Below are 24,019 nucleotides of genomic sequence, written 5' to 3' on the forward strand. Positions count from 1 at the left end.
CACCATATACTCGCTCTACACACCTATAATTTGGGGGCAATTTATCCACTCCGTCTGTCCCTGTGACAATTTCAATTTTTTAGCCTATATTTTCGCTTTTTGGTATATCTGGTGCTTGCATAAAGCTCCAATCTCTTCTGCTCTGTCTATTATCAGATAGAACAAGCCTATAGCCTGTGAGGCTCGCCTGCATTGCCTCAGTTTGCTGTTGCCTAGAGCCTCTCTCAGTCTGCGGTGTTTGGGGAGCTTAAGTCACTTTGTTGACTCATATACAAGCCCTTTTAACCAACACTGTCTCAAGGTGATTTCTCTGTTAATATCAGTGTAGTATTGAAAGGGGAACGCATTTGTAACCCTGTAGCATCACTAGGAAGCCTTAGCACCCTCCTGGACAGCTTTTGGACCACTTTTTTTTTGGACTCTTTTGGACCTTCTCCATTATCCACCTCCCTGCTTTGCCAGCTCATTTCCACACCATGGATAAAACAAAATATACTCCTCATTCATCTTCTGCTCCTACTCATTGTTCTTGCTCATCTCCTAACTGCCATCATTGTAACCAATCTGCCATACCTGGTGCAAAATATCATTTTTCTACTATGGTTGCAGAGTCAGCTAGAAATGCAGGCCTCCACTCTATTCATCCCTCTGACCCACACTGCCCTCTCCAACTTGATGCCGACATTGATTGGAATGCAGACACAGGTGCCACTTCTCATATGACACCTCATTGTCACTGGATTTGCAATTATGCACCATATCGTGTTCCCATAAAGCTAGCAGATCATACTGTTGTTTATTCAGCTGGTATTGGTACTGCGGTGTTTAACCCTGTCATCAATGGCAAAAAATCAAGGACTGTAGAATTCTCCAGAGTGCTGCATGTACCAGATCTTCGAAATAATCTCCTCTCTGTCTTGTACTTAACTCACCAAAGTGGTTTTAAAGTCACCATTTCATCTCAATCTATGTCCTTCATACGTGGCAACACTCTCTTATTCACTGCAACCATCAACAACAATAATGCTGCATTCCTTGATGGATCCACTGTTTCTTGTGTTGAATTGGGACACTTTTCTGCAACAATTCCACTTGACTTAAACCTTTGGCATCAAAGATTGGCTCACCACCACTATGCTGATGTCAAGAAATTGACACAAGGAAACCTTGTTACTGGAATGACACTTGGGTCTAAATCTACTCCTGATCCTATCTGTGAACCATGTCTGTCTGGAAAAATGTCTGCCAACCCATTCCCTTCATCTTCTCATCGCTCTGCTCACCCTCTAGACCTCATCCACTCTGATGTACACCAAGTCTCCTCCCCTTCATTCTCTGGGTATCAATATTGGGTCACCTTCATCAATGATTACACTCAATTTCGTGTTGTTGTCCCTTTGAAGGCCAAGTCAGATGTCTTTAATGCTTTCAAGAGTTTCAAGGCTTATGCTGAGACTCAATTAGAGCGAAAAAGAGCAAAAAATCAAGACTCTGCATGATAACAAAGGGGGAGAGTACATCTTCAAGGAGTTTGAGCAATTCACAGATGATCATGGCATTGTCAGACAGCATACCACCCGGAATAGGCCTCAGCAGAATGGAGTTGCAGAAAGAGCAAACAGGCTTCTCTCTGAAAGAATCACTACCATGCTTTCAGAGTCTGGATTGCCTAATATCTTCTGGGGTGAATGCCTAGGTGCCTTGGTGCATGTCTGGGATAGGTGTCCCACTGATGCAGTGGTCAATGCTACTCCTTATTAATTGTGGCATGGACATAAACCAGACATGTCACACCTTCGTGTTTGGGGGTACACTGCTTATGTGCATGTGCAAAAGGATAAGAGAGGTGTCTTTGGCTCTCACATGGAGAAATGTGTGTTCATTGTAAGGACCGTTTTATTATTTTCTTATCTTCATTATGTCTTGGTTCTCGAACGCGTTACCCGTTACACCTCTGGCTCTAGGGCTAGAGGTATCCTTTGCCGTTTTGCTTCTCATAGCCCTCACAGGCTTTCTTAACCATCGCTACCATTTTATATCACAGATCAGAGACTGGGTATCGCTCCCAGCCAGCCAGCACACTGGGTAGGGACTGGTAGTAGGCATCTCGCCAACCAGCACACTGGGTAGGGACTGGTAGTAGGCATCTCGCCAACCAGCTCCAAACCCCAGTAAAAGCCTGGTTATACTAATAACACCTTATTCAGGATCGTACCTCATTATGAGGATACGGTTCCTGAACACGCATGACAATCCTCTATTATTAGTACAAGTCTCTCACCTGCTGATTAATCAAGTCAAAAGTCGTACGATAGTTACTCTCCCTTTTTCTTATTGGTTGATTGGTTCCTCAGACCACTTTTTGTATATTCTCCTTTCGGTCTGAGGAACGGACAGTTCACTATATAAAGCCTTACCTATTCATGTATGGCTCCTTAGTTTTCTATTACTGAATTTACCCGCTTTACTCCTCAACAAGAACCTTTGAAGCTTACCTCTCAAAGTCCTCTACTCGCTATATTTACTAGCGTCTGTCGACCTCAAGCTCATCGAACCCCTTACTCCCTGCAAGTGCAGAAGGAGACAGGTTTCGTTTTTGTTATAGTTTATCGTTGCCTCACATTCATTGGTTACCCTGCTGGGTACAAGGGATGGAAATTCTATAATCCTGAAAGAGCTGACTTTGATGAGTGCTACTTCCCTGGCTTAAAAAAGACTTCTACCACTGCCATTCCTACTCCACCTTTTCCACCTTTGCTTCCCATGCCTTTGGGCCTGGATGAGGATGTCCTTGCACCAGGTCCAGGGGGAGACATTGACCCACCAGCTGTACTTCAGCAACCTCAGCACTTGCCTGATGATGGGCCTGATTTGGACCTTGATGCAAAACCACCTGTGAATCAACCTCCTGAGCTTCCAGATTACCCTCCTCATTGCTCACCTTCTCCTGACTTGCCTATTGCACTGAGACGCCACAGAGTCTTGCTCATTTAGTTGCAGGTTGGCCTCAGTGTCGACAGGCAGAATCAGCGTGATCTGTTACTGGAGAGCAACAGCGTGCTCTCTTCACTTTACCCTCATTTTTTTTCCTGTCTGACTTCCATTTTCGCTGGAATATGTTGTGAGTAAGCAATAGACTATTGGCACACTGGCCTGTATGTGCTGAGAGCTGTTTTTGGGTCTCAAAGGTAGCATCACAGCCTAAGCAGTTGTATTGAGCCATACACTGTAATGGGGATGAAATTGTGTGTAGAATTATATGAGCAATGAAATAGCATGTGAGAGCTGTGAGAAACATACTTAAGGTTGGATGATAAAGTTTATGACTTCTTGGTGTTTTGATAGACCTGATTAGATGAATGATAGATGATGGTATGTGTTGATGAGTGTCAACAGCAATGATAGATGTCGAGGCCTTGTGACTGAGCGTGAGAAATTGATCAAAGGCAAGGACGGCCCGGAAACCATTTACCTTTCATCTGAAATGAATGAAACTGAATCTTTCAACTCACACTACCACCATGCCTAAACAACCAAGAAACACCATTGAGTCCAGTTCTACAGACTCAGACTCCACCAGTGACAGTGGTTCAGAATCAGAATCAGCACAGATCAAGACTTTACCTGCAAGTAGCAAGACCAACAGTAAGTGTGGTAGAGAAGTGATGAATAATGTCTGAAGGATCCAGTGGACAGAGTTCTAAAAAACGAAGGCAATTTCTGTGATACATGCTTGAATAAAACTGACCTTGAGTCAATCAATAGGATAAGTAGCCCCATCAAGAGCTCGAAGAAAACAGCTAGAGACACAAAAAGGTGAGATGTCTGAGTCATCCATATCCGAAAACGGTTACACTAATGGCTATCTGAATATGGCAGGAAGCCAAAATCATGTTGTAGGGTCTTAACTCCACAAGAGGAGTGCCTGCAGGTTGCACGCTGAATTCCTCGTGGGTTAGATATGTTCAGCAATGTCAACGAAGTCATGAATATATGCTTCCTACTTGAGGAGGAAGCTGTCCGAGCTGAAGAAAATGAAGATAATCTAGAGGATGAGAGATTAGTGAGGGCACGAAATAAAGTTCTGAAAAAGGTGTAAGTTATTCCTATGTGGATATATGCGTTGATTTTAGCAATTTACAGAGATGACAACACACGCAAACATTGTCAGTGTGTGTATGACTACATAATGGATCACGCACCTTACCTTGCCAACTTAATTGGAAAGAAGAAGAAAAGACACGAGCTTCAGGTTCTCATCAGCGATGTAAGTGTATGCACATATGTGTTTGGTACCACTGAATTATTTTATTAGATGCAATCCATGCTGAAAAGGACCCGGTCAGATGATTCAAGCCATCTGAAGCCTCGCATTGGACTTTATGCAGCCCCAAATCTGGACAAGAAGGCCATTGAGCCACCTCTTTCCGACGAGAAAGGGAGTCAAGCGAGAATGGGTTTCAACCACCCAGAGCTGGCTTGGCTCCTCTGTCCTGTAAAGCACTTGAATAAATATCTTGAGGATCCAGTTGAGTATGTTGTTCTATTTTTCCTTGATTCATCTACTAGTAATATACAACGCTGGCAGGACAAGGAAGAAGCTACAAGATGGCCGCTGTCATGCACCAAAGTTGATTGGTAGCATGGACAGGTGTCAATAACGAAGCGAATATTCAAAAAAACTCGCCTTTGCGCCACACAGGCACAGTGCCACGTGGAATAGTAATTAATATTGCCCTTTTTGAACTTGTGGCTGATCAGCACCACCTCTATTAGGCAATCCAGTCACGCTCACCTTTGCTTTTCCATCCGGTACTTTCCGCATTTCGGCATTTCGGCAAATTTTCGCGTCGCCACTGGCTACACATTGCATTGCGCCCTCGCTTTTGTCGTTTCCCTTACTCCCCTTCCTTTGCCTAGCCCCACCATGGGCCCCTTCCTCTCCTTTTTATTCTCACCTGACGGTCGTTTCTGGGTCCCCATTCTAATCCACTTGTTTGTCACCTCCACCCTCCTCCTCCTCATCTTATTTGCACCCCCACCATTTCTGATGTCACCACTTCCTATCCGCTTCCGTCGCCGATCCGTTGACTACCACGTGCCACTGCTGATATCAGCAAAGCCCCGGCGGCCGGTCCAAATAGGGCAACAGGTCCATCTTCATGACGTCGATCTGCCATCATATACTATCAAAACATCGGTCGCTCGTCTTGCCTGGTTGGAGGGTGGGTGGGTAATTTTTGAGCTGGAGAAGGTTCATCCCCTTGCGTCGCCCATGTTCATCGCTGTCCCATTCACTTGGGTACACTTATCTTTTGTCCATCGTCTTCGCTACAGCTACACCTACCACACGCTGCCTGGGACTCACTTGTTCCAAATTGGAACTACTCCTCTCCCTCCCTCGTTTGATCAGGTGGTCCAACACAACCAGTCCATTGGTAAGGCCATGGAACTGTCAGATTTGGACTAGGTGGTGGACCGGTGGCTCCAGTTTCTTTTTTTTCAGCAGAACATTCATTTACAGTGCGATTATTTTTGATTTTTGAATCATTTTTATGGACACATATTTTTTTAGAATGCCTGACTGACAATAAAGGAACTGTGTTGATACTGATAGTGTTTTGCCTTGCCCTTTTTTTTACTGCATCTTCCCATGACATCATGATTTTCCTGCTCTCCTTTTGCTATTGGACTTTACTTTATGGCTGTACAAACCTGTGACATTACTCACAGCATTTATTGTTCTATCCCTTTCTTTTCCTTTTTTTGACAATCTTATCCTGTACTACCTACGCAGGATTTGTCAGCGTACATTCCTTCCTTCATATTCTTTCTCATTCTTTTTGCACAGCTATACTGTGCATAGCCTACTTTTCTTTCACTATATAAACCCCTGTATTTTACCTTGTAAAAAAAAAAAACAAGAACTCGAATTCAGACTTCTTCTCTACTCTCAAGTTCACTACTCTGCTACTTGTGATCCAGTGTGGTCACAACACTTCCCACTTCTACCACTGTTAACTGCTGTCATCGTCACTCGTCACTTTTGAAAGTGATTGTCATCCCCTTCGATTAGAGTCCTTCTGAGCACTACAGTTTGTGCGTCAGGAGCCTGCTATCACTGGGAACCTCGTCACCTCGTCATATTGTCATTCTCAAACCTACCTTGTGCTACGATTAGCAAGGTAGTGCTCGTCTATACTCGTCACTAAGCCCCTATCTTCTATAAATTCAACTATCCCTCCTCCTCAAAACCCACACTCATACATCTCTGGGTTTTACTTTGAAGGATCCTCATACATACCACCCCACGAACAACCAGAGCACCCACTGTTCTAGGAGGCAAAGCCCATAAACAAGTTCCGTGGAATCTGGGAGGATTGTGTGTTAGTTTGTTTTGTGTGTGGTTTTCTAACAACAGTTCTCATCATCGACACCGCATCATTGCTGGTGCCACAAATTGGCCAGCCTTCCTTTATGAAGGCAACATCCCTGGCGAGAACTTCAATCCGGCGGAGATTGACTCAGGTTCCCTTCAAGGATTCTTGTTGGAATGGGTAAATGTCGCACATTGTCCCTGGTTACACTGTTCCCATTGTCAATACCAACATCATGCTGTCGTCTCTATCAATATTTTCATCAACAACTAACTCGAATAAATTTGTATTGTAGGTCCTCAAGCATATTTTCACCTCACCCTCTTCGGCATTATCAAAAAGCAAATCCAGTGCAACACGTGCCTGCAATGCAAAGATCCGTGGTATGCATGAAGTCACTGCTGAACACATTGCATATGGTGCCATTCATGTAAGTGTATTCATTATTGTATGTAAATGTCCCATGTATTTGTTCAGGCTCATCATTGCCTCACCTCACGTGAAAAATGGAGTGAGATTGATGGTAACTTCAAATACGCTGACTTTTATTACAGGATTATTTGTTTCATCAAGAAGAATAAAGATACAGCCTGGGTAGAGGCTCTCCTCTCCCACTACAACAAGTGAGTTTTGAGATATATTCGCCACCCTACTGACTAATTTCACTCAGGAAGCTATTTGGAGACGAGCGGGGTGTTATAGTAGCTCCCCAATCTGATGCAAAAAACAACAATGATGACTTGGCGGAAATGGAACGACAAATTGCCCCTCGAGTGGCTGCTGTGTCACACATCAGATCATCGCCACCCCTGTCATCTCCACCTTGTTCTCGCTCTACCCCTGCTCCTTCTCCTTCTCAAACACCTCCATCTTGTGCTGTAATGCCCCCACCTCCAGCTCGGCTTCATCTTGTATCAGTTCCACCTCGTCCTGTGCCTCCGTCATCCCCACCTTGTGAAACACCAGCTGGATCACCTCCCTTGAAGTTCCCAGAGTCTCCTGTGGCACCGCACGTGAAACCCAGTCCAAAACCCAAAGTGCCAATCTTGAAAAAAGTGACCGAAGATTCGGACAGCACATTGACAGAAGAGGAGGAGATTATCATGCCACCAAAACGTAAACGAGGCAGAGCCAGACTTGTGGTGAAGCCTCAAGAGAAGAAGAAGATCATCAAAAGAGCGAGAAACTAAATTCCAAGGTGAGTTCATTTTTACTTTTATTACCTCATATTCACTTTATTGCCTAGGACACTTTCGTTAATGAAAACCACTTCCATTCTCAGCATCATTGCACTCTCACACTCATCAAGTGGCACTCAGCTCACCTTTCAGCGCATTTTCATTCAGTCTTTCTCGACACACCTTCAACTTCAAGCATTATATCATTGTATTGCACAGTATCACTGACTCTCGTTTTGTACAATTCATACCTACAATTAGGTCCTGCTTTTTGCCATGTATTTTATTAGCTATAATTCAAAATGTTACCGAATGCTAGCTATCCGCTGTGTGAATATCAAGCAATAGCGACACTACACTTTCGACAGAGGATATCAACTTGCGGCCAATATGAACAAAAAAAGTGTTTTATTATATTGGTATCCCTACGTGAGTGCGTTTCGACAGCACCGACAGCATCGACAGTCGAGCTATATGACAAAACCGGATAAACCCGGTCTCTGCCAAAGCAGCCATTGTTCTCCATGGAGCATAGCCACCACTCCATGGAGTCACCATTGTACTCCTAGGAGTCATTATACTGTAGCGAGTAGCACCTCTGACTATAAGTAGTAGGGGGTTTAGTATAGAAATACCTCAGTCGTTTCTATAGCCTCTCGGGCAGCGGCTGAGGTATGTTACATTACATTTATTACAGATCACCTTAAACTAACATCCATTGTAGTTTCACTTAGGTAAATAATAAAGTTGTTTCTATAGCCTCTCGGGCAGTGGCTGAGTTTCACTTAGTTTTATTACTATATGTATATATGTGTATCTAGACTCTACGCAATTTTGGTGATGACGTACAACAGCCACCAGGTTAATCTCAGCACAGCCTTACACTATCACTACTACTATCTAATCAGTTCTCTGGTTACGCTCCAAATCGGTGGCTCCAGCCTGAGTGCCTCCATCATCAACGCCAACTACAACGCCATAGCACTAGTACTACCAGCAGCACATAGACATGCCCCTCCTCGACCCCCTCTCGTCCGTGACCGTCGCCCTCCAGTCTGCAAAACTCACCCCCTCACTCGTCCCTCCCTCATTTCTCCCCTCAGCACTCCTCTCCATCGTATGGCCCACTGGCAAAGAGGCCGTCCTCGGGAACGAGCTCACGGTGGGAGACACGACCGACGAACCCGCCATATCCTTTACCCCCATGGTGATCCCAGACTCTGTCGACGATGCCAGCTACACGCTCGCCATGGTCGATCCAGACGCACCGTCGAGAGATGACCCAAAGTACGGTCAGTTTAGGCACTGGGTGGTGCGTATCTTACTAGTGATATGATCACGATTTGAGCTTACACCCAGCTCGTGCTATCCATGCGTGCCTGTAGGTAACTGGCTTAAAATCCCCCGCAGCTACTTCTTCTGAGACTACCCATCTTAATGCACTCCACACCAAACCTGCAACCACGCCTTACAGACCACCTGGTCCACGTCCTGGAAGCGGTGTACATCGATACGGTAAGCTGTCCTAGACCCCGTTGTCTATGTGCTGATCTTCCTCACCTGCACGTGTAGTATTTCTCCTCTTTCAAGAGCCCACATCTCCCCCTTTCTCTATAGCTGCTGATGCACCAGAGCATGGTGCGGCGCTTGAGGAAAGACGATCATGGAACGCACTCGATTTTGCAGAAAAGCACAATATGAAGTTGACTGCGGTTAACTTCTTTCATTTATCTTCTTCCGACTGAATTGTATCCTCATACACTTGTAGCAATAATTCGAAAACCACGGACTCCTTAGCTATCATCGTAGTCAATTGTATCTCGTATCACTCATACCGTGTTTCTCAGTCAAGATTATGCTGTTGGGCAGATCATTCACAAATGACGCAACTCAATGCGTTAACAAGTTTGAGCAACATTGCATTGTGTCAAGATGATAAGTATATACACAACCCCGTCATCAAAGCAAGGAACACCAGTGTCAAACCACTTAATGAGATGGCGATAACTGATTCGTGAAGTGCTGATGCAAGAGTAGTACATCGTATGCGTTGCGAGTTGTTTATCAGTGTCAAAAAAAGGAGAAAATACAGCATATATCAATAACCATAGCATACGAGATGTGGATACGGAGCTTTCAAGACAACAGATAGCATCAAGAAAGCGGGAAGGATGATTTATGGGGATTGAGAGTGGTGGATTTGTTTGATTTGTTTGGAGTCTTGGTGAGAAGATGATCAGGAGGTAACCTTCCAGAACATCAAATTCTGATTGGTCTCGCAGATGCAGGCGTAGGACGACCACGCGGCCGGGGCCTGTTGAGCCTCAATGATTCCGCGGGACTGCAAAGGTCATTATTAGCCTGAATAAAACCTGTACAAGGGACAGAAAGCGTACGTCATGGTTATCCCTTGAGACATATTCATACTCTGGCTACTATTGGCGTTTTCCTTGTTCTCCCGTCCAGTGCTTCGCTTCGCCCATCCGAGAGCTGTTCGACGAGCAGTTGAGGCCACCCTGGGACGCGGTGGAAGTCCAAACACTTGCTCTGGTTTCATTTTCAGCACGCCCATATCCTTGTCAGCCATTTCTGGTGGAGGTGACATGATGTTCGGATTAATAGACACTTGCTGCAATACCTTGGACTGTGGTGGGGCTGCGGTAGTTTCAGCGCTCGCGTTTCTGTTGTCAGTGAACACGAATGCTGTAGCCCGCGCCTGTTCTGCTGCAGGTGAAGAAGAGAAGGACGTCTTAATTTGGCGAGGGTAAGGTGAAGGTCGTGAGTGAGTACGTGAGCGCATGCAACGTGGACGAAGATCCGAAGGAAGGGGTCCGTAGTTCTGTATGGAGTGCTCAAGAAGTGCCTGCATTCCGTTTGGATGCCTGGGAGGGTCAAAAGCTAAAAGATACAAAACGTCAGTTTTTCAAAAGCGCCAAATAAAAGACCTGAACGTACATTGAACAGCGAACACCGAAAAGGGAGTGTCCATCCAAACGCGCTTGCTCTCCTGTACAGTGTCTTGGGCCTCGTCTCTGAGTGCATAGTACTTCCGAAGTGCTGTAATACCACGCTCGTCGTCCCAGAGTGACATTGAGTCGACAGACGCAGTTTCAGGGTCAACGACATACACGGACGACATAGCGGCGGGACCAATAGTCTTGGTGGCAGATCCAGGGGCCATCGAGACTGTCATGGGAGAGCCTGCGACCGACATCTCCTCTTCTATTGTCTCGTAGATGGAAGCACGAGAAGCACGAGCTTGTGAGATTCGCCGACGATGACCTTGTCCGCGAGCACGGGGGCGGATCCTAGCGCGAGCAGCGTTTGACATAGGATATGTAGTGTTAGACAACATGTAGTTGATGTGAGAGAGATCGATGCTGGATTGAGAGCCTTCCGAGAAAGAAGAGTAGCCATCTGATGCAGAAAGTGGAGGTGTGTCTCCGCCAGAACTTGACGTACATGTACTGGATCGTGAACGTGTGGCGGGGCCAGGTCGAGAGAACACAGGTTGCGGGCGGACTGGAATAGGACATTAGTTCATTGCACCCATGGAAGAGATGCAAAGGCTTACAAGACATTGACAAGGATATATCCTCGCCGTCGGCAATGAGCGCAGATGCTTCGAGACTCTGTCTCTCTAGCAGTCCATGTTTAGCCCTAATCATACGTTCGTCGCCAAACTTGAACGAGTTGGCAGTCGACGCGATGGATGGCTTCGGTATTATCCTTGACATGTTTGGTGAGTCGTAACTGTTGAAAACGTCACCTTTGATCTGGAAAGCGGGTTCAGGAGCATCGAAAACTGTGTGCTTTTTCTTCTCCTGTCGAACACAAGGCGAACCTTCGATCTGCGACACGAGAGAGCGACGTCGAACGTGGCCTCCACCAAGCATCTACGGAGATGTGAGACAGGAGGGGCAAAAGTGAGAAATATATACTTACGCTGATCATGGTGTCATCTTCCCTAGCAGGACTGTGGACACTCATCTCACTAAGGACAGAAATAGGTCTATATCGACCAGCGGCATTTCGTCGCGGGTAGAAAGAGTCATCATTGCCAAAGACGCAGTCGGAAGAAACGGATGTCCTATGGCCAGTCTTGTCAAACAGCGAATCGTCCGGTAGGGTGTATGTGAATTTGGGTTCTTCGCCGTCCATGATGGAATCATACGAGGTCCTGTTACCATAATGATCATTTCTGACGCTGCCAGCTAAGCTTTCGGGTGGTGACGCCGAAATAGCGGTCAAAGGCATTCCATAATCAGGAGCCGAGTCGAGCATCTTGTCTCCAAGCCCGGGGCGCCCAACCTGAACAGCAGAGTAATCACTTGCCATGGAATCGACCGAGAAATCGGGGCGATGCCTCGCCCATGCAGCACGGCCACCATTAGCGCCATACATAGCATACGACTGAGCAACTGAACTTGTACTGGTGTTGGATTCGTTCCGGCGGTGGTGCCCAAAGCTACGATTGTACATACTAACAGGAGGAGCCATGGAACTGACCGAAGCAGTGGACTCGTGTCGACGATGACTGCGGTTGTAGGGGTGGACCTGTGAATGGACCGAAGACCGGCCTGCTCGGAAATAGAAGCTGGAAGCATCACTGTCAACTCGTTTTCGAGGTGCTTGACGATGAATGAATGAGAAAGTGTCGTCAACGGACATGGACATCGAGAAAGAAAAGTCGTCTGACGATGGCCTCTCGCGCAGGCTTGGCAAACCAGAAGGACCATACTCGAATGGATCTGATGAACCTGGGTTGATGACATGACCGTAAGATGAGACCGACGCGATGCTGAAAACCGATTCATGTCGACCATGGTGACCGTGAGAAGTAGCGCCTGGGGGAGGATAGAAATCGGGGCGATTGGCGAATTCAAAGCCACGTCTAACCTCAGCAAAGGAATCGAATCCTGCGAAGCTGAGGTCTGAAGAATTCCTGTAGTGACCCGGGATCAGCGAAGTCCTAGCCACTCCCCGAGCACGACGCTTCGAGCTGGAGTCTGAATCGAGACGCATCCGAGGGGCTGGGGATGGAATCTCTGAGGCCTTGGCGAAAATAGACTTCAAGACACTGTCATCTTCGATAGCAGAGCCTGTGGATAACGCACGAGCGTGAGATAAAGGAGGGATAATATCAGAGAGCGTAAGCTCCATTGGCATATCCTTAGGTTCTTCCTCAACCACCCTCGGAGGCGAAGGTCTGCCACCAAATTTGAAGTCCCTGTTCAACTGACCATCAGACGGCCTCGAACCCATTGAAGATACATTCTTGAGTATTTGGCGAGGTTCATCATCCATCAGTTCATCCTCGGTATGTTCGCTGCTCGCCAGACTATCGGTACCAGGAAGCAAAGATGGCTCGAGGTTGGCATCCAGAGGAAAGTCTTGACCGGAGTATGAAGCACAATCGCTGTACGTGCTGTCGGCAGCCATGGCCAGCTCAGCATACAGTGACGGGATCTTTGGTACAGGAGGTACATCACCGGACAACAAACCGTCGTTGAGCTGAACTCCAAAATCGTAACGGAGGTCAATCTTAGCTGGCGTACGGAAAGCATTCTCCAGCTGTTCCACGAAACTACGACGGTCAGATCCTCCAGATTCGTTGAGCTTCTGCAATTCTCCAGTGAAATCGAACGACTTCTTGGTGTCATCCTCGGAAGACATCCCTCCCTCATCGATATCGGCATGGTTGTCGTCTTCGTCGATAAGCTGAGCGCGGAACACAGGCATTTTGTCAGTAGATGATGATGGGCTCAGCTGTGGGGTAGGCAATGGCATCTCGGGAGGAAGACCTGGTGATGGTAATGGGGCCTCAACGAGATCAGGGCGGAAGGATAGCGTGTCGTCCACGTCATGAACAGAACCCCCATCAGATTGGCCAGACAGAATGACCTGGAGCTCGTCAGGGATATCAGAGTCAGGGTCACTCGCATCTAACTCCACATTTGCATTGCTTCCAACGGATCCACCCATTGTACCAGCGAGACCGAGATTCCGTCGGGCATCTGGGGCTATGGGCAAACTCGGGCTGCCAGAGGATTTACCAATGCTGCCTTGGTTCTTCAGGTACTCAGCAGGCACAAGTGACGAGTGCTTTCGAGAGTGGCTATGAGCCTTCTTGAAGACCGGACTAGCAGACAAACTACCATGCGAATCAGACTTGGAGTGCGCAGAGCCAAATGTAAGAGCTGACGGCGAGCGGTTGGCAGCATTGTCATTGACAGCAAGAGGCGTAGTTACGGGAGATGCGGCCGCAGTCCTAAGGGCAGCAATGGAGTACTTTGCCTTCGCAGGGCGCAATGGCTTAAACACCGGCGACGAATCCGTAGGGGGTGCAGGACTCATATTGTGGTCAGTTGGGAGCCTGAGAACAGGAATGTTCTCCTGCCCCACACTAGCCCTGACAGTGCCAGATGACTTCGCTGGGGAAATTGAAGCGCTGAGAGTGGTCCAAGGAGCAATGTTCTGACCGAGGATCTGGTCCACACGCGATACCGTTGAGGCCTTTCCCCGTAAGTGACCATACGGCCGAAGAGAATTCAACGACGCCAAGCTGGCACGTAAACCATTCTTCAAAGGGCTGTCCGCTGTGAGCCTATTCTTGACAGGGCTCCCATCGTTTTTGTGCTTCTCAGCGGAGAATGGCGATGATTTGAATGGTGTTCGGTCGGGGGTGGCAGGGGTGGCTTCGAGATCCAAATGGTTAATCAGCTGCGCAAGATCGTTGGTCGCTGCGTCCAAAATTGATATGACCCCGATATCTGGAGCAAAATGTGAGCTACAAAGGTGGGATGAGCATAATTCGACTTACCCTCGTCGTCTTCATAAAGTGGCCGTGGACGACTACGTCCCAACAACTGCTCAGAAAGAGGTCGAGGTCGCGCGCGAGCTCGTTTCACGGGAGTTTCCAACAGCGAACCATTAGACTCCTCGTCTATAGGGCTATGACCGTCAGCTGTAGCCTCCTCTAGGGTCAAAACAGGTGCCTCATGCTGTGCTCGATCTTTCTCAGCGAGTGGGAACACAGCCGCCAGCGGTGTACGTCTCCTGCTCTCCGAGGTCTTCCTACTCCCCCCATCCTTCTCGCTCTTCGACTTCCTCTTGCTCTTCTTCTTCTCTTCTTTCCTAGCCTCTTTGGCTTCCTTCCTGATCAACTTCTCTTTCTTCCTCCTTTCCCTTACAGTGTCCATCCCAGCCTCATCCCATCGCACAGAAGCAGCAGCTGAGCTGCCACCAGAAGATCCAGATACTCCCGAAGACGTTGACATCGGTCGGAGTGATGAAGCAGTTGACATCACCGAGCCAGAACGATCTCTCATCTGGAAGCCGCCCAGTATCGTTGCCGAGTCCACCGACAAACGGTTGTTCGCTGGTTGAGCAGTAGCCACAACCGAAGACGCCGTCGACCCGCTGCGTACCGATGGAAGTCGCATAGTCGTAGGCAAGCCCAATCCAATACCAAGGATGCTCGCCTTCTTCCTACCGAGGGTCTTGGACGTCATACCTTCAGGGCTCGCTGACAATGCGCCAGCCTCAAAGCTACTCCCAGAGTAACGTATCGTCTGCGCCTTTTCTTTCTCCTTCTCTTTTTCCTTCTCCTTTTTTTTCTTTTTCTTTTTTGGTTCGCCCTTATCCTTGTCTTTGTCCTTGTTCTCCTTCAGCTTACTCTTCACAGGTGCGTCGCCTTCCTCTGGATTGCCCATGTTTTTTAGCTGCGCCCAGCTGCCTATTCTTGCCAAAGACCTGACTGATCTCATGGCACGGATGGCGACAGAGTTTTTGCCATTGCCTACCGCACCAGGCGGTAAGAGTAACCCGCCAGTAGCAGGCGCGGCAGGATCAAATGTGGGCGTAGCAGATCGCTTGGGTAAGTTATCTGTTGCGAAGGTTGGAGAATTGGATCCCGATGATGGACAGTGCGTTTGAATGGGACTATCAAGAAGGATACCCGAGTCTAGCGAATTGAACCGTGCCCGCGAGTCAATAGGTTTTAAAGGCTTCGCGGTCGGTTCGGGAGCTATATGAACAGATGTCAGTAAGAATTTGGTCGATATGTGTCTGAACTAACACTTTGCTCTATCCTTCTCTTTTTCCTTCTCCTTGGAATCTTTCCTCCCGCGGCCAATACTCCACCACTTCTCCTTCTCATCAACCTTCACTTTCAATAGGCCATCCTTGACCTTCTTATTCTCCTTATCCTTCTGCTTCGTTGTCGTTGGGACATTCGTTACCTCTCCCAGGGCACCCCACCGAAGCCCGTCTAACCCAGCTCGTGATTTCTTCTTCTTCACCATCAAAAGCTCACCAAGATCCGGATCCTCCGTAGGGTCGACATATATTTCGTACCCTCCATTCCTACTTGTCGAAGTCGAACCGCCAACACGTCGGACGACGTCAGAGAAGTCCTGTGTGCGTTCTTTGGGTGCACCGATCCCTGTGCCAAGCATACCGAGCTTGGATTTCTTGGGGACGAGTCGTTTGCGTGGTAGGTTGGCGTCTTTAGGTGCCAGCGGTGATGGTGAGGGACCGTTCGCCCATGGTGCTACTTCGTTGCGGTTGACTGTCGTGTTTGCCTCTGATGGGGTTGCAGCGACGAAGCGGATCGTGGGGATCGGTTGTGGTGGTGTTGCTATTAGGGAAGGCGAGCCAGCGCGGACGTGATCAGTGGGTTGTCGAGCGAGGATTGGAAGCGTATTGCGCATCTCGTGTTGTTAGAAATAAAAATTGAGAAAAAAAAGTCGTTATATGCAGATAGATGAAAAACGGAAATCGTTAAATCGTATGTCGTTAGTAAAACAAGTCGTTGAAAGTCGAAATAAAAGAGGAGAAAGATATGTGCAGTCGTTAAATCTATGTGTCGTCAAGGTCAATGCAATAAACTTGATGATGTTCGTTTCGTTCTGTTCGTTTCGTGAGATACGAGTCGAGTCGATGGCGAAAACTTGAGTCTTGATGGACGCGTTATGGTCGTGTTGTCGAAAGCGAATTCGTGAGCTGAGAAATTCTCGTTAATTCCTGGTTTTTTCTGGGTTACGAAGCGGAATCCCTGAAAAGTTTTTTCAACTTCAGCTTTCGCATGAACATTCGGTTCACGACAGAGGACGAGCGCACCTTGAATACGTACTGTGCGAATGTTGAGGAAAGCAGGCCTCGCTGCAGCAAACGGCGACGACGACGCCGAGGACAGCGAACACTTGTCTTGAGGATACTTACTGGCTTTCCTATGCAGAGACGCGAACGAAAGAGAAACGCCTGAGGAGAACTTCACCGCCTTCCGAAAGTCGAACATGGATCAAACACGAGGCGTTTGTTGCTGTGGGCGTACAACGTCCGAATCGACCAAACAACGCGTAAACACGGCGCGTCTCGAAATCAAGAAGCACGTGATGCATCGTTGCCGAGTTCATTCATTTCCCTTCTCCTTTCCCTTACCACTTCATTTCGCACCTGTTGCAGCACTCATTAACGCGTCGACAACGACAAAAAAGCAACATTTCGAGATGGATAACTGCAAATTCCTCTCTTGAAGACGCACTCGGGATTGCGCAGCCTGTGTGAAGCCCTCTCATGGCCCAAATTGGAATAAGGGCGCGGTCCTTAGTTCCGAACTAGAATGGCATCGTGAGTTGGAACCGATCAACTGACCTCACGGCATTACAGTCAACATGACGAGACTTTGAACTTGTATGAAATTCATCTTGGAGTCGCAGCACGCAGTGGTCATTGACAATAATGCTGCATATCCGAACCCCCACAAACCTCATCGAGCCCGTTGTCAGTCGTCGGTGAAACTCGGTCTCCAATATATCCACCCTGCCCGAATGAGACACTTTACATCGCGTGCCCGAGTCTTTGTTCCTCCCGTCCTTATGCTCCTCGGTATGAATCTTCATTCAAAATCTCACTGCATCCGCATGGCAGCCAGGGGCACGCATGATCATCGGACTCGGTGTACTGTGCTAATACCTGATATGCAGATCTGCGTCGTGTCAGATCGATTAGAAACTCAATCTACATTGTACTCAAATCCCATGTGGTCCGGTCACTTCATTGGTTTCAAATCGCGCATACAGTAAACGTACACCCTAAATTTATCAGCCAGCTGCGGGGTCGCGCTGGCGGGTATGGGCCTCCGCAGTCATTTCTATCTTCCTCAGGGGCCGATCGTGTTGTACGATTACCAATACTGTCTGTGTCTCAGCCATTCTCACGTCAACACCTTCACTTCTCCATCGATTGCAAACACACGAACACTATACATGATATAAACATCAACAACACTCCATACAACAACATCAAGGTCCGATCAATACTAAGAATCGTACACTAGATCAGTATATATAACAGTAGTAAGTAGGTAAGTAAGGGGTCCAGTAGTAAACTATTTAGTCGTAACAAAGCAAGGAGTGTAGGTGCTATTGTGCATTGTGAGCAAGTTAAAGGGTTCCAATGAGTGGCGATTTAAGTCGGTATCATAGTATGAAACGAAGGTTAGTGTCCTACAGTCCAGTCAAATCCGATCAGCTGAGCCCATGGTATGACAGGTGCGTGTGCAACTTACGATAGGATGAGAACTAGATAACTGGGGTTTCTGGCTATAGCGACTCTTCAAAATCTCTCTGAAATAGTACGTAACCTCGATTAGCCAGCGTCAATGATCAAAACGAATAACGAACCTGATAGATCTCAACAGCTCCTGATAACTCTGGTTCGGATTCCGGCCTAAACATCGTACATCAGTCAGTCTTGCCATTCTTTCCGCAGGAAACAAGGCAACGAACTCAGTGATGTCGCAAACGCCTAGTGCACAATCAGGGCTCCGCTTAGCTTGGGTGTTAAACACTCAAAATAGAAGCAGAAACGCACATAGCTCATTGCACCAACAGCCACACCTCCCTGGAACGTATCCGCGCTTGTCTGGTCGTCGCGACATCCACACCAACTTACAACATCCGCTTGAGTCGACTTGTAGGCTCGTGCCTGACTCGTGACATGGCTACCTTTCAGTCGACCATTGGAATGATACTAAAAAATCATCGGGTCGTTTAGTCATTGTGCTGTTCACATGCTGGTCGAAATGGGTAGTTTGTGCTCACAATATAGGGCAAATCTAGATGGAGTACGTCAGCGGTTTGACATTGCGGTGTAAAGATCGCTTGGGACGTACCAAGAGCAGTCCCTGAATGACATGACTAGCGCCACCATATCAGTACTTCAATTGCCAGAATTCTCAATTCTATAACCACTTACATCGAAAACGGCCTAAGGAAGCACTGTTAGACGTATTGAACGGAGTAAAGTATCGGAAAAACCTCACCGTCAAACGGCAATGTGGTGGAAGAGATTTAACCTTTAGATAAATGAGTTGTTTCAGAAGTTCGGATGGAGCTCAAGGTGACAAACCATAATCCTATGCATTTCCTATTTCCACGTTCTGTCAGCGACGAAATCACAAGGAATATTCATAGACACTACTCACGTCGTCAAGAATAAATCCGGCCCTCTTGTGGTCAACGGGGTATATCACTGGCTCGCGTAATCAGAACACTTGGACTATCGACACAATCAGAAATCCTACTGTACCTTGGTCATATCCATCAACTTCATCGCCATCTTTATCAGGGGTCTGTCCTCCATGACCCGAATCTGGAAAACGCTCAGACATCATTTAGAAGGGTAAGGGGAATGCGTAAGTGCTCACAATGAAAGAACAGGGAATCGTGGGGCTTGGCACCTTTCACAAGCCATGCCATGCCGTCAAGAATGTTCTGTCTAGTCGGCATCTGGCGTGGGTTCTCCGTATCATCGATAAGCATGACAATATCCCCATCTCTGTATCCCCAATAACCTACAACTCCCCCGTCAGCTACTCTACACCGCGCACTATAATTATTCATGGCGGGACACGCACGAGTCAGGAAAATCTTAACGTTCTTTACATCATTTATACATCCTCTTAGAGGGCGAGCTTGCCCTTTATAATTAATACCAATCTAGATATCATGGAGAAACGATCGTCAGAACAGGCACTAGGACTGCAAGGAATAAATATACTGACACAAAGAGCCTTCTTCTTGCCTGTGCAATTCGAAAGTTGGGAGCCGGGCCGCTGGAGATACTTCTGCGGCTGCGTGCTTACAGGGGGACGAGGAGCCGGCCGGCGGTAAGGCGCCTGATTATGCTGTGTACTCTGCTGCAGTGGCGGTGGCTTCTGGCGTAACGTTTGGTGGTGACTTCGCGAGGGTGTTTGATGGTGACTGCGTGAAGGCGTCTGTTGGTAAGCGACAGGCGCTCGGGGCATACTAACAGACGGAGGAAGAGCGCCCGGAAAGGGTCTAATACGTGTCGGCGGAAACAAAAATATGAGAACTAAATCGAACTTCAGGAAAAGACAGGACCCACTGAGAACTACAAATCAGTGGGATATAGATATTAATAACGGTGGAAAACTTCAAATTGTCTATTAGCACTCACCCTCGTGAAGGGACCCTCTGCGTAGGTTGACGTGGCCCTCTCAGACTATTGGAAGGTGGGCGAGATCCGCTCGAAGGTGCAATACGAGGCGAAGCGCGGGGTAAATTTACAGACGAGCTACGTGGACGGGGCACGTATGGTGATGGTGCTGGCACTGGAGGCAAGCCCAAGGGTATAACAGGGGAAGGATACGTATTGCGTTCTCTCATTGGCCTAAAACTCGTCAGTTACAATTGCTGCATTGCTCGATGAGAGAGAAATGCTACCTTTCAGAAATGCCAGGTCTTCGAGAGGTCAAATTGTCAACTAGGTCCTTCAGTGAGAGACAAAACGTACATACGATGGCACTGGAAATCCCGGGGGACTCTGAGGGGAAGACGGTCCATTTCGCGGGACCGGGTTGCCTCTGTAGTCCCACATCATGTTGACCTGCGTATACGCCTTGACGCGGGGGAATAAAACGAAGGGTAGACATCCGGGCATGGTTGTAGCGTTCCAGTACGGGTGTGTTTCTGTCATCGGATGGTTTAAATAGTGCGAAAATAGGAGAACTCACACTAAGACTAAGGATATCTATGGGGGGGTGAGACAGGTAAAGCGCTAAGCTCGCTCGCCGCCAGCGGCTTGTTTTGTCCTGTGACAGAGCCCGAGCTTCATCTGAATCTCAGGCCGAGCACTCGACTCGGACTTGGTCGCGGAACTGTCGAAACGGCTTAACGGGGGACTTACGTCAGCAGCGACATTTCCATTTCAGGACTGGTCAGTTTCGCTGGCGCGAAGTCTGCATTTTGTCACTCGCGTCCTTTTGTAGAAAAAGTGAACATAGCCTCATCGCAACTGATGACTCACCGATAACTGCGTGTGCTATGTGTCAGTGTCTCCATTGTATTCTTCAGTAAGTCCAAGATCATTCCAACTGCGATGAGTCAACCACACGTCTTTGTTTTACTCTGGTGGCTTGTGCAGTAGCGCACCAGTTATTCGGGTGAATGCAAGTGTAAGGGTATATATATACTCTGCGTATGTGCTTGTGCCCATGCTCAAACGTCTCTATTTCCAGCTCAGCGCTCACAATGCGCACAACTGTGGTACATAGCCATTAGCACTGGAAAGCTGTCATCGACCGGTGTCTTTCGTGCGATTTTGGTGCATGCCTCGAGGCGTACGTTATTGCCTTTATACTATACTGCTTTGTTTGGTTCGTTGACGCACACCTGGGGCCTATCTAGCTGGCAATCTCGACTTATTGTCCTTCTCTTATAGCCACCACACATGGCATCCTCGGGACAGACTCATCGGCCTTTCCAAACAACCTAGTGGCTATCCTATGCTCACACAATTACTTTACACGTGTACTGTGCTATATAATGCATAGCGATCCTCTGTTTGGCATAAACATCGCCCGCCTCTCTACAATACCATCTCTACAGACCTGGGTAGTATATACGTCTCACCCCAGTTACGTTCTAAAACCGACATCCCGATCCTCCAGACAAGAATGAGCCAGCAGCAGGTCATGTCGCCTCCATCGCCCTTCAATCGGGGCGAAATCTATCCCACCTTCAGTGCATCTTATGAAATATATCGAGGGACTATCAACAACAAACCGGTGTTTGCGCAGACATGTAGACTTCAGAGTCCTCTGCAAACACGCGAGCACCTGTCCGATGATTTTATGCAGGTGAGTTTACCACGATTCTTATGTTGACGCCCAACTGGACTTCCATCTACTCACAGGCTTTTTCGAAACGCCTGGAAAGCTGGTCAAAGTGTAACCATCCGAACATCGTAACGCTGATAGGACACACTCTGCTGGAAGACAGTATACCGACGTTGTTTATACCAACTTACAAGAATGGTTTCGCACACGATTATCTATTGAAAAACCCGAGTTGCGACAGATTGCGCTTGGTAGCCTAATTCGTCATATTCCAGCGTATGTAAAGCTCACAGCCCTGGTACACAGGTTTCAGGCATCGCAAAAGGTCTGCAATACCTACACGCTATAAAGTCTCCCATAGTCCATCAAGACATGAGATGTGTACGTCGTGGTCGTGTTCCCACTTCTGATCTTTTGCCTTACTGACATCCTTTCAAGCAAAATATACTCGTCGATGACAATGGAGAAGGCTGTCTGACTGCCGTAGGCACACGTTTTATGTTCAAGGATCCTCTCGGACACTCGGTCCACTGGACTGCACCTGAAGTCTTACGATCCAGAGAAAACGATGACAATGACGATGTGGAGATGACACCTCCTTCTGATGTATACAGCTTTGGGATGACTGTTCTTGAGGTATGTCGTCTGGGATCTGAATCTGCTTCTTTTTCTTAATCTATAATGTCATTGCTAGATCTATTCGGGACGTCTTCCTTTCCACGAAAAAAATTCTTGTCAAGTGTTGCTAGATGCCTTGAACCCTCAAGGTAATCGTAAACTGAAACGCAGCGACTATCCATCCCCCCCGGACGATATCTGGAGGTTGATAACAAAATGCACTTCAGAAGAGCCGTCACAGAGGCCCACTATGGACGAAGTTATTCGAGATCTTACAGCTTGCTAGTAGCTCAATCTTCATGTTCTCAAGTTCTTCAATTCGTTCTATTTACCGAAGTATACCGTATTTTCGCTGGACGTTGATACACTTACCTGCTATGATGTGCTCATTCTCGGGAATCAAAATATTGCGTGGCGCATAAGGTTGAGATCGGTTGAAATGGTAGTGGGATCCAGGGAATGATCATGATCGATCGTACGGGAGTCGATCATGGCTGGTGGCATTCATTCTCGCATGGTCGATTGGTTTGACGTCACAGGTTCCTTTTCCTTCGAAATCTGCACGTTTATAGAAAGGTCGATAAAACCTGAAACGTACGACGGATACGGATCTACGCGCTTCGAGGCTAACAGGAACGACGAAGTCATGCAGGGCGGGGGATAGCTCCCGATGCGTGACGAGTCAGATGATTATAATCAGTGGTCATGGTCAGCGAGGACTCGGAAAGTGTGGCGTTGAAGCTGTAGGTGAGAATGAGTCCTTACACATGTGAAACAAAGGAAAGATACACTGCGGTTGAGCCCCTAGGTTTTTTCGAAAATGTCAAGGAGGAAAGGTCACAGCGTTTAAAAAGAAATCAAAAAATCAATAGGCATAGGGCCAGACACGGATCATCACGCTGTGTATCCACTGCGCCACTTCCATTTTTCTGGGCTGCATACCAGAGTAACGCTTCTGATCCTGCATCCTGTGGGGATCTAGGATCAGCAAGGCTATGTTAGTATGGAGAGCTCCTTTGTCTTTTCCGCGTCCTTGCGATTATCCCAGGGAATATCTGCATCTACAATGTCTATTCGCACCTGGAGCAGGTGATCAATGCAGCAGCTTGCCTCAAAAGATCGGACTCGTCACCCGTCTTGTCTAGTTTTACGATGTCCGCAAAATCCAGTGGCGAGTTGATTTCATTCTGTGTCGCCAGATTAAGCCATCTAAACACTAGTTCTTTGGATTTCAGCTGCGACAAACCACATAGAGTGAAAGGAAAGGAACGATTGCAACGATACGGACATACCTATATGAAAAGCATATGACTAATTAATGGATCATATACAAACTGAGAAGATCGTCATTAATGAAATCCACAATTACACGTAGACTTACATTCACTCTATACTTCACAAATATACTGCTTCAGCGCGTCGTCTGAATCCAAACTCTAGGAAGAGTTCGGTTTCAGAGGTGCTCAATCCATACCGGCGTTGCTGGCTGTGAAATTTCCTCGTTATCTCTGCAAGCCAAGAATAAACGAGTAAGTCAGACTAAATATTCCGTACAATGTATTCCATGTGTCGACAATAAGTCTTCTAGTCCTCGTGGTCAGTGGAGTACTATATAACTGGTTTATAAAATAGGACAAGGAAATGTATTTGTCTCTGTTTCTCGGTTTTATTCGTGACGTTATCTTGCTGTATCGTTCTCT

General features: G+C 47.4%; 9 protein-coding genes across 9 annotated transcripts; 4 read left to right on the forward strand and 5 right to left on the reverse strand.

Annotated features, from left to right (window-relative positions):
- Positions 1-296: 296 nt before the first annotated feature.
- Positions 297-467, reverse strand: SERLADRAFT_402204 (uncharacterized protein; the record flags this gene model as incomplete). Its single annotated transcript, XM_007323705.1, has 1 exon — positions 297-467. The coding sequence occupies one exon, from the start codon at positions 465-467 to the stop codon at positions 297-299; it is 171 nt and encodes a 56-aa protein (XP_007323767.1).
- Positions 468-1,785: 1,318 nt separating this feature from the next.
- On the forward strand, positions 1,786-2,994 carry SERLADRAFT_443105 (uncharacterized protein; the record flags this gene model as incomplete). Its single annotated transcript, XM_007323706.1, has 2 exons — positions 1,786-1,884; positions 2,440-2,994. 2 exons carry the CDS (start codon positions 1,786-1,788, stop codon positions 2,992-2,994), a joined length of 654 nt encoding a protein of 217 aa, XP_007323768.1.
- A 527-nt stretch (positions 2,995-3,521) lies between these two features.
- On the forward strand, positions 3,522-4,499 carry SERLADRAFT_411638 (uncharacterized protein; the record flags this gene model as incomplete). The annotated part of the gene is made up of 5 exons (XM_007323707.1): positions 3,522-3,645; positions 3,775-3,816; positions 3,960-4,095; positions 4,144-4,267; positions 4,389-4,499. The coding sequence occupies 5 exons, from the start codon at positions 3,522-3,524 to the stop codon at positions 4,497-4,499; spliced, it is 537 nt and encodes a 178-aa protein (XP_007323769.1).
- A 116-nt stretch (positions 4,500-4,615) lies between these two features.
- On the reverse strand, positions 4,616-5,028 carry SERLADRAFT_402205 (uncharacterized protein; the record flags this gene model as incomplete). Its single annotated transcript, XM_007323708.1, has 1 exon — positions 4,616-5,028. The coding sequence occupies one exon, from the start codon at positions 5,023-5,025 to the stop codon at positions 4,861-4,863; it is 165 nt and encodes a 54-aa protein (XP_007323770.1).
- A 3,452-nt stretch (positions 5,029-8,480) lies between these two features.
- SERLADRAFT_479275 (uncharacterized protein) lies at positions 8,481-9,431 on the forward strand (the record flags this gene model as incomplete). Its single annotated transcript, XM_007323709.1, has 3 exons — positions 8,481-8,867; positions 8,941-9,070; positions 9,128-9,431. 3 exons carry the CDS (start codon positions 8,565-8,567, stop codon positions 9,298-9,300), a joined length of 606 nt encoding a protein of 201 aa, XP_007323771.1.
- A 383-nt stretch (positions 9,432-9,814) lies between these two features.
- On the reverse strand, positions 9,815-16,269 carry SERLADRAFT_443108 (uncharacterized protein; the record flags this gene model as incomplete). The annotated part of the gene is made up of 7 exons (XM_007323710.1): positions 9,815-9,896; positions 9,952-10,453; positions 10,511-11,077; positions 11,130-11,451; positions 11,501-14,328; positions 14,379-15,584; positions 15,636-16,269. 7 exons carry the CDS (start codon positions 16,267-16,269, stop codon positions 9,815-9,817), a joined length of 6,141 nt encoding a protein of 2,046 aa, XP_007323772.1.
- Positions 16,270-16,433: 164 nt separating this feature from the next.
- SERLADRAFT_443109 (uncharacterized protein) lies at positions 16,434-16,856 on the reverse strand (the record flags this gene model as incomplete). The annotated part of the gene is made up of 1 exon (XM_007323711.1): positions 16,434-16,856. The coding sequence occupies one exon, from the start codon at positions 16,854-16,856 to the stop codon at positions 16,434-16,436; it is 423 nt and encodes a 140-aa protein (XP_007323773.1).
- A 977-nt stretch (positions 16,857-17,833) lies between these two features.
- SERLADRAFT_402216 (uncharacterized protein) lies at positions 17,834-20,195 on the reverse strand (the record flags this gene model as incomplete). The annotated part of the gene is made up of 17 exons (XM_007323712.1): positions 17,834-18,066; positions 18,129-18,186; positions 18,244-18,289; positions 18,349-18,367; positions 18,434-18,592; positions 18,664-18,677; positions 18,735-18,759; positions 18,818-18,829; positions 18,885-18,917; positions 18,971-18,988; positions 19,047-19,093; positions 19,151-19,213; positions 19,269-19,415; positions 19,479-19,560; positions 19,626-19,902; positions 19,970-19,975; positions 20,042-20,195. The coding sequence occupies 15 exons, from the start codon at positions 19,866-19,868 to the stop codon at positions 18,040-18,042; spliced, it is 993 nt and encodes a 330-aa protein (XP_007323774.1).
- Positions 20,196-21,077: 882 nt separating this feature from the next.
- SERLADRAFT_479287 (uncharacterized protein) lies at positions 21,078-22,999 on the forward strand (the record flags this gene model as incomplete). The annotated part of the gene is made up of 6 exons (XM_007323713.1): positions 21,078-21,203; positions 21,271-21,722; positions 21,779-21,952; positions 22,008-22,082; positions 22,140-22,337; positions 22,396-22,999. The coding sequence occupies 5 exons, from the start codon at positions 21,540-21,542 to the stop codon at positions 22,603-22,605; spliced, it is 840 nt and encodes a 279-aa protein (XP_007323775.1).
- Positions 23,000-24,019: the final 1,020 nt, after the last annotated feature.

This window comes from Serpula lacrymans, assembly GCF_000218685.1.
Source record: "Serpula lacrymans var. lacrymans S7.9 unplaced genomic scaffold SERLAscaffold_16, whole genome shotgun sequence".
Classification (NCBI taxonomy): domain Eukaryota; kingdom Fungi; phylum Basidiomycota; class Agaricomycetes; order Boletales; family Serpulaceae; genus Serpula; species Serpula lacrymans.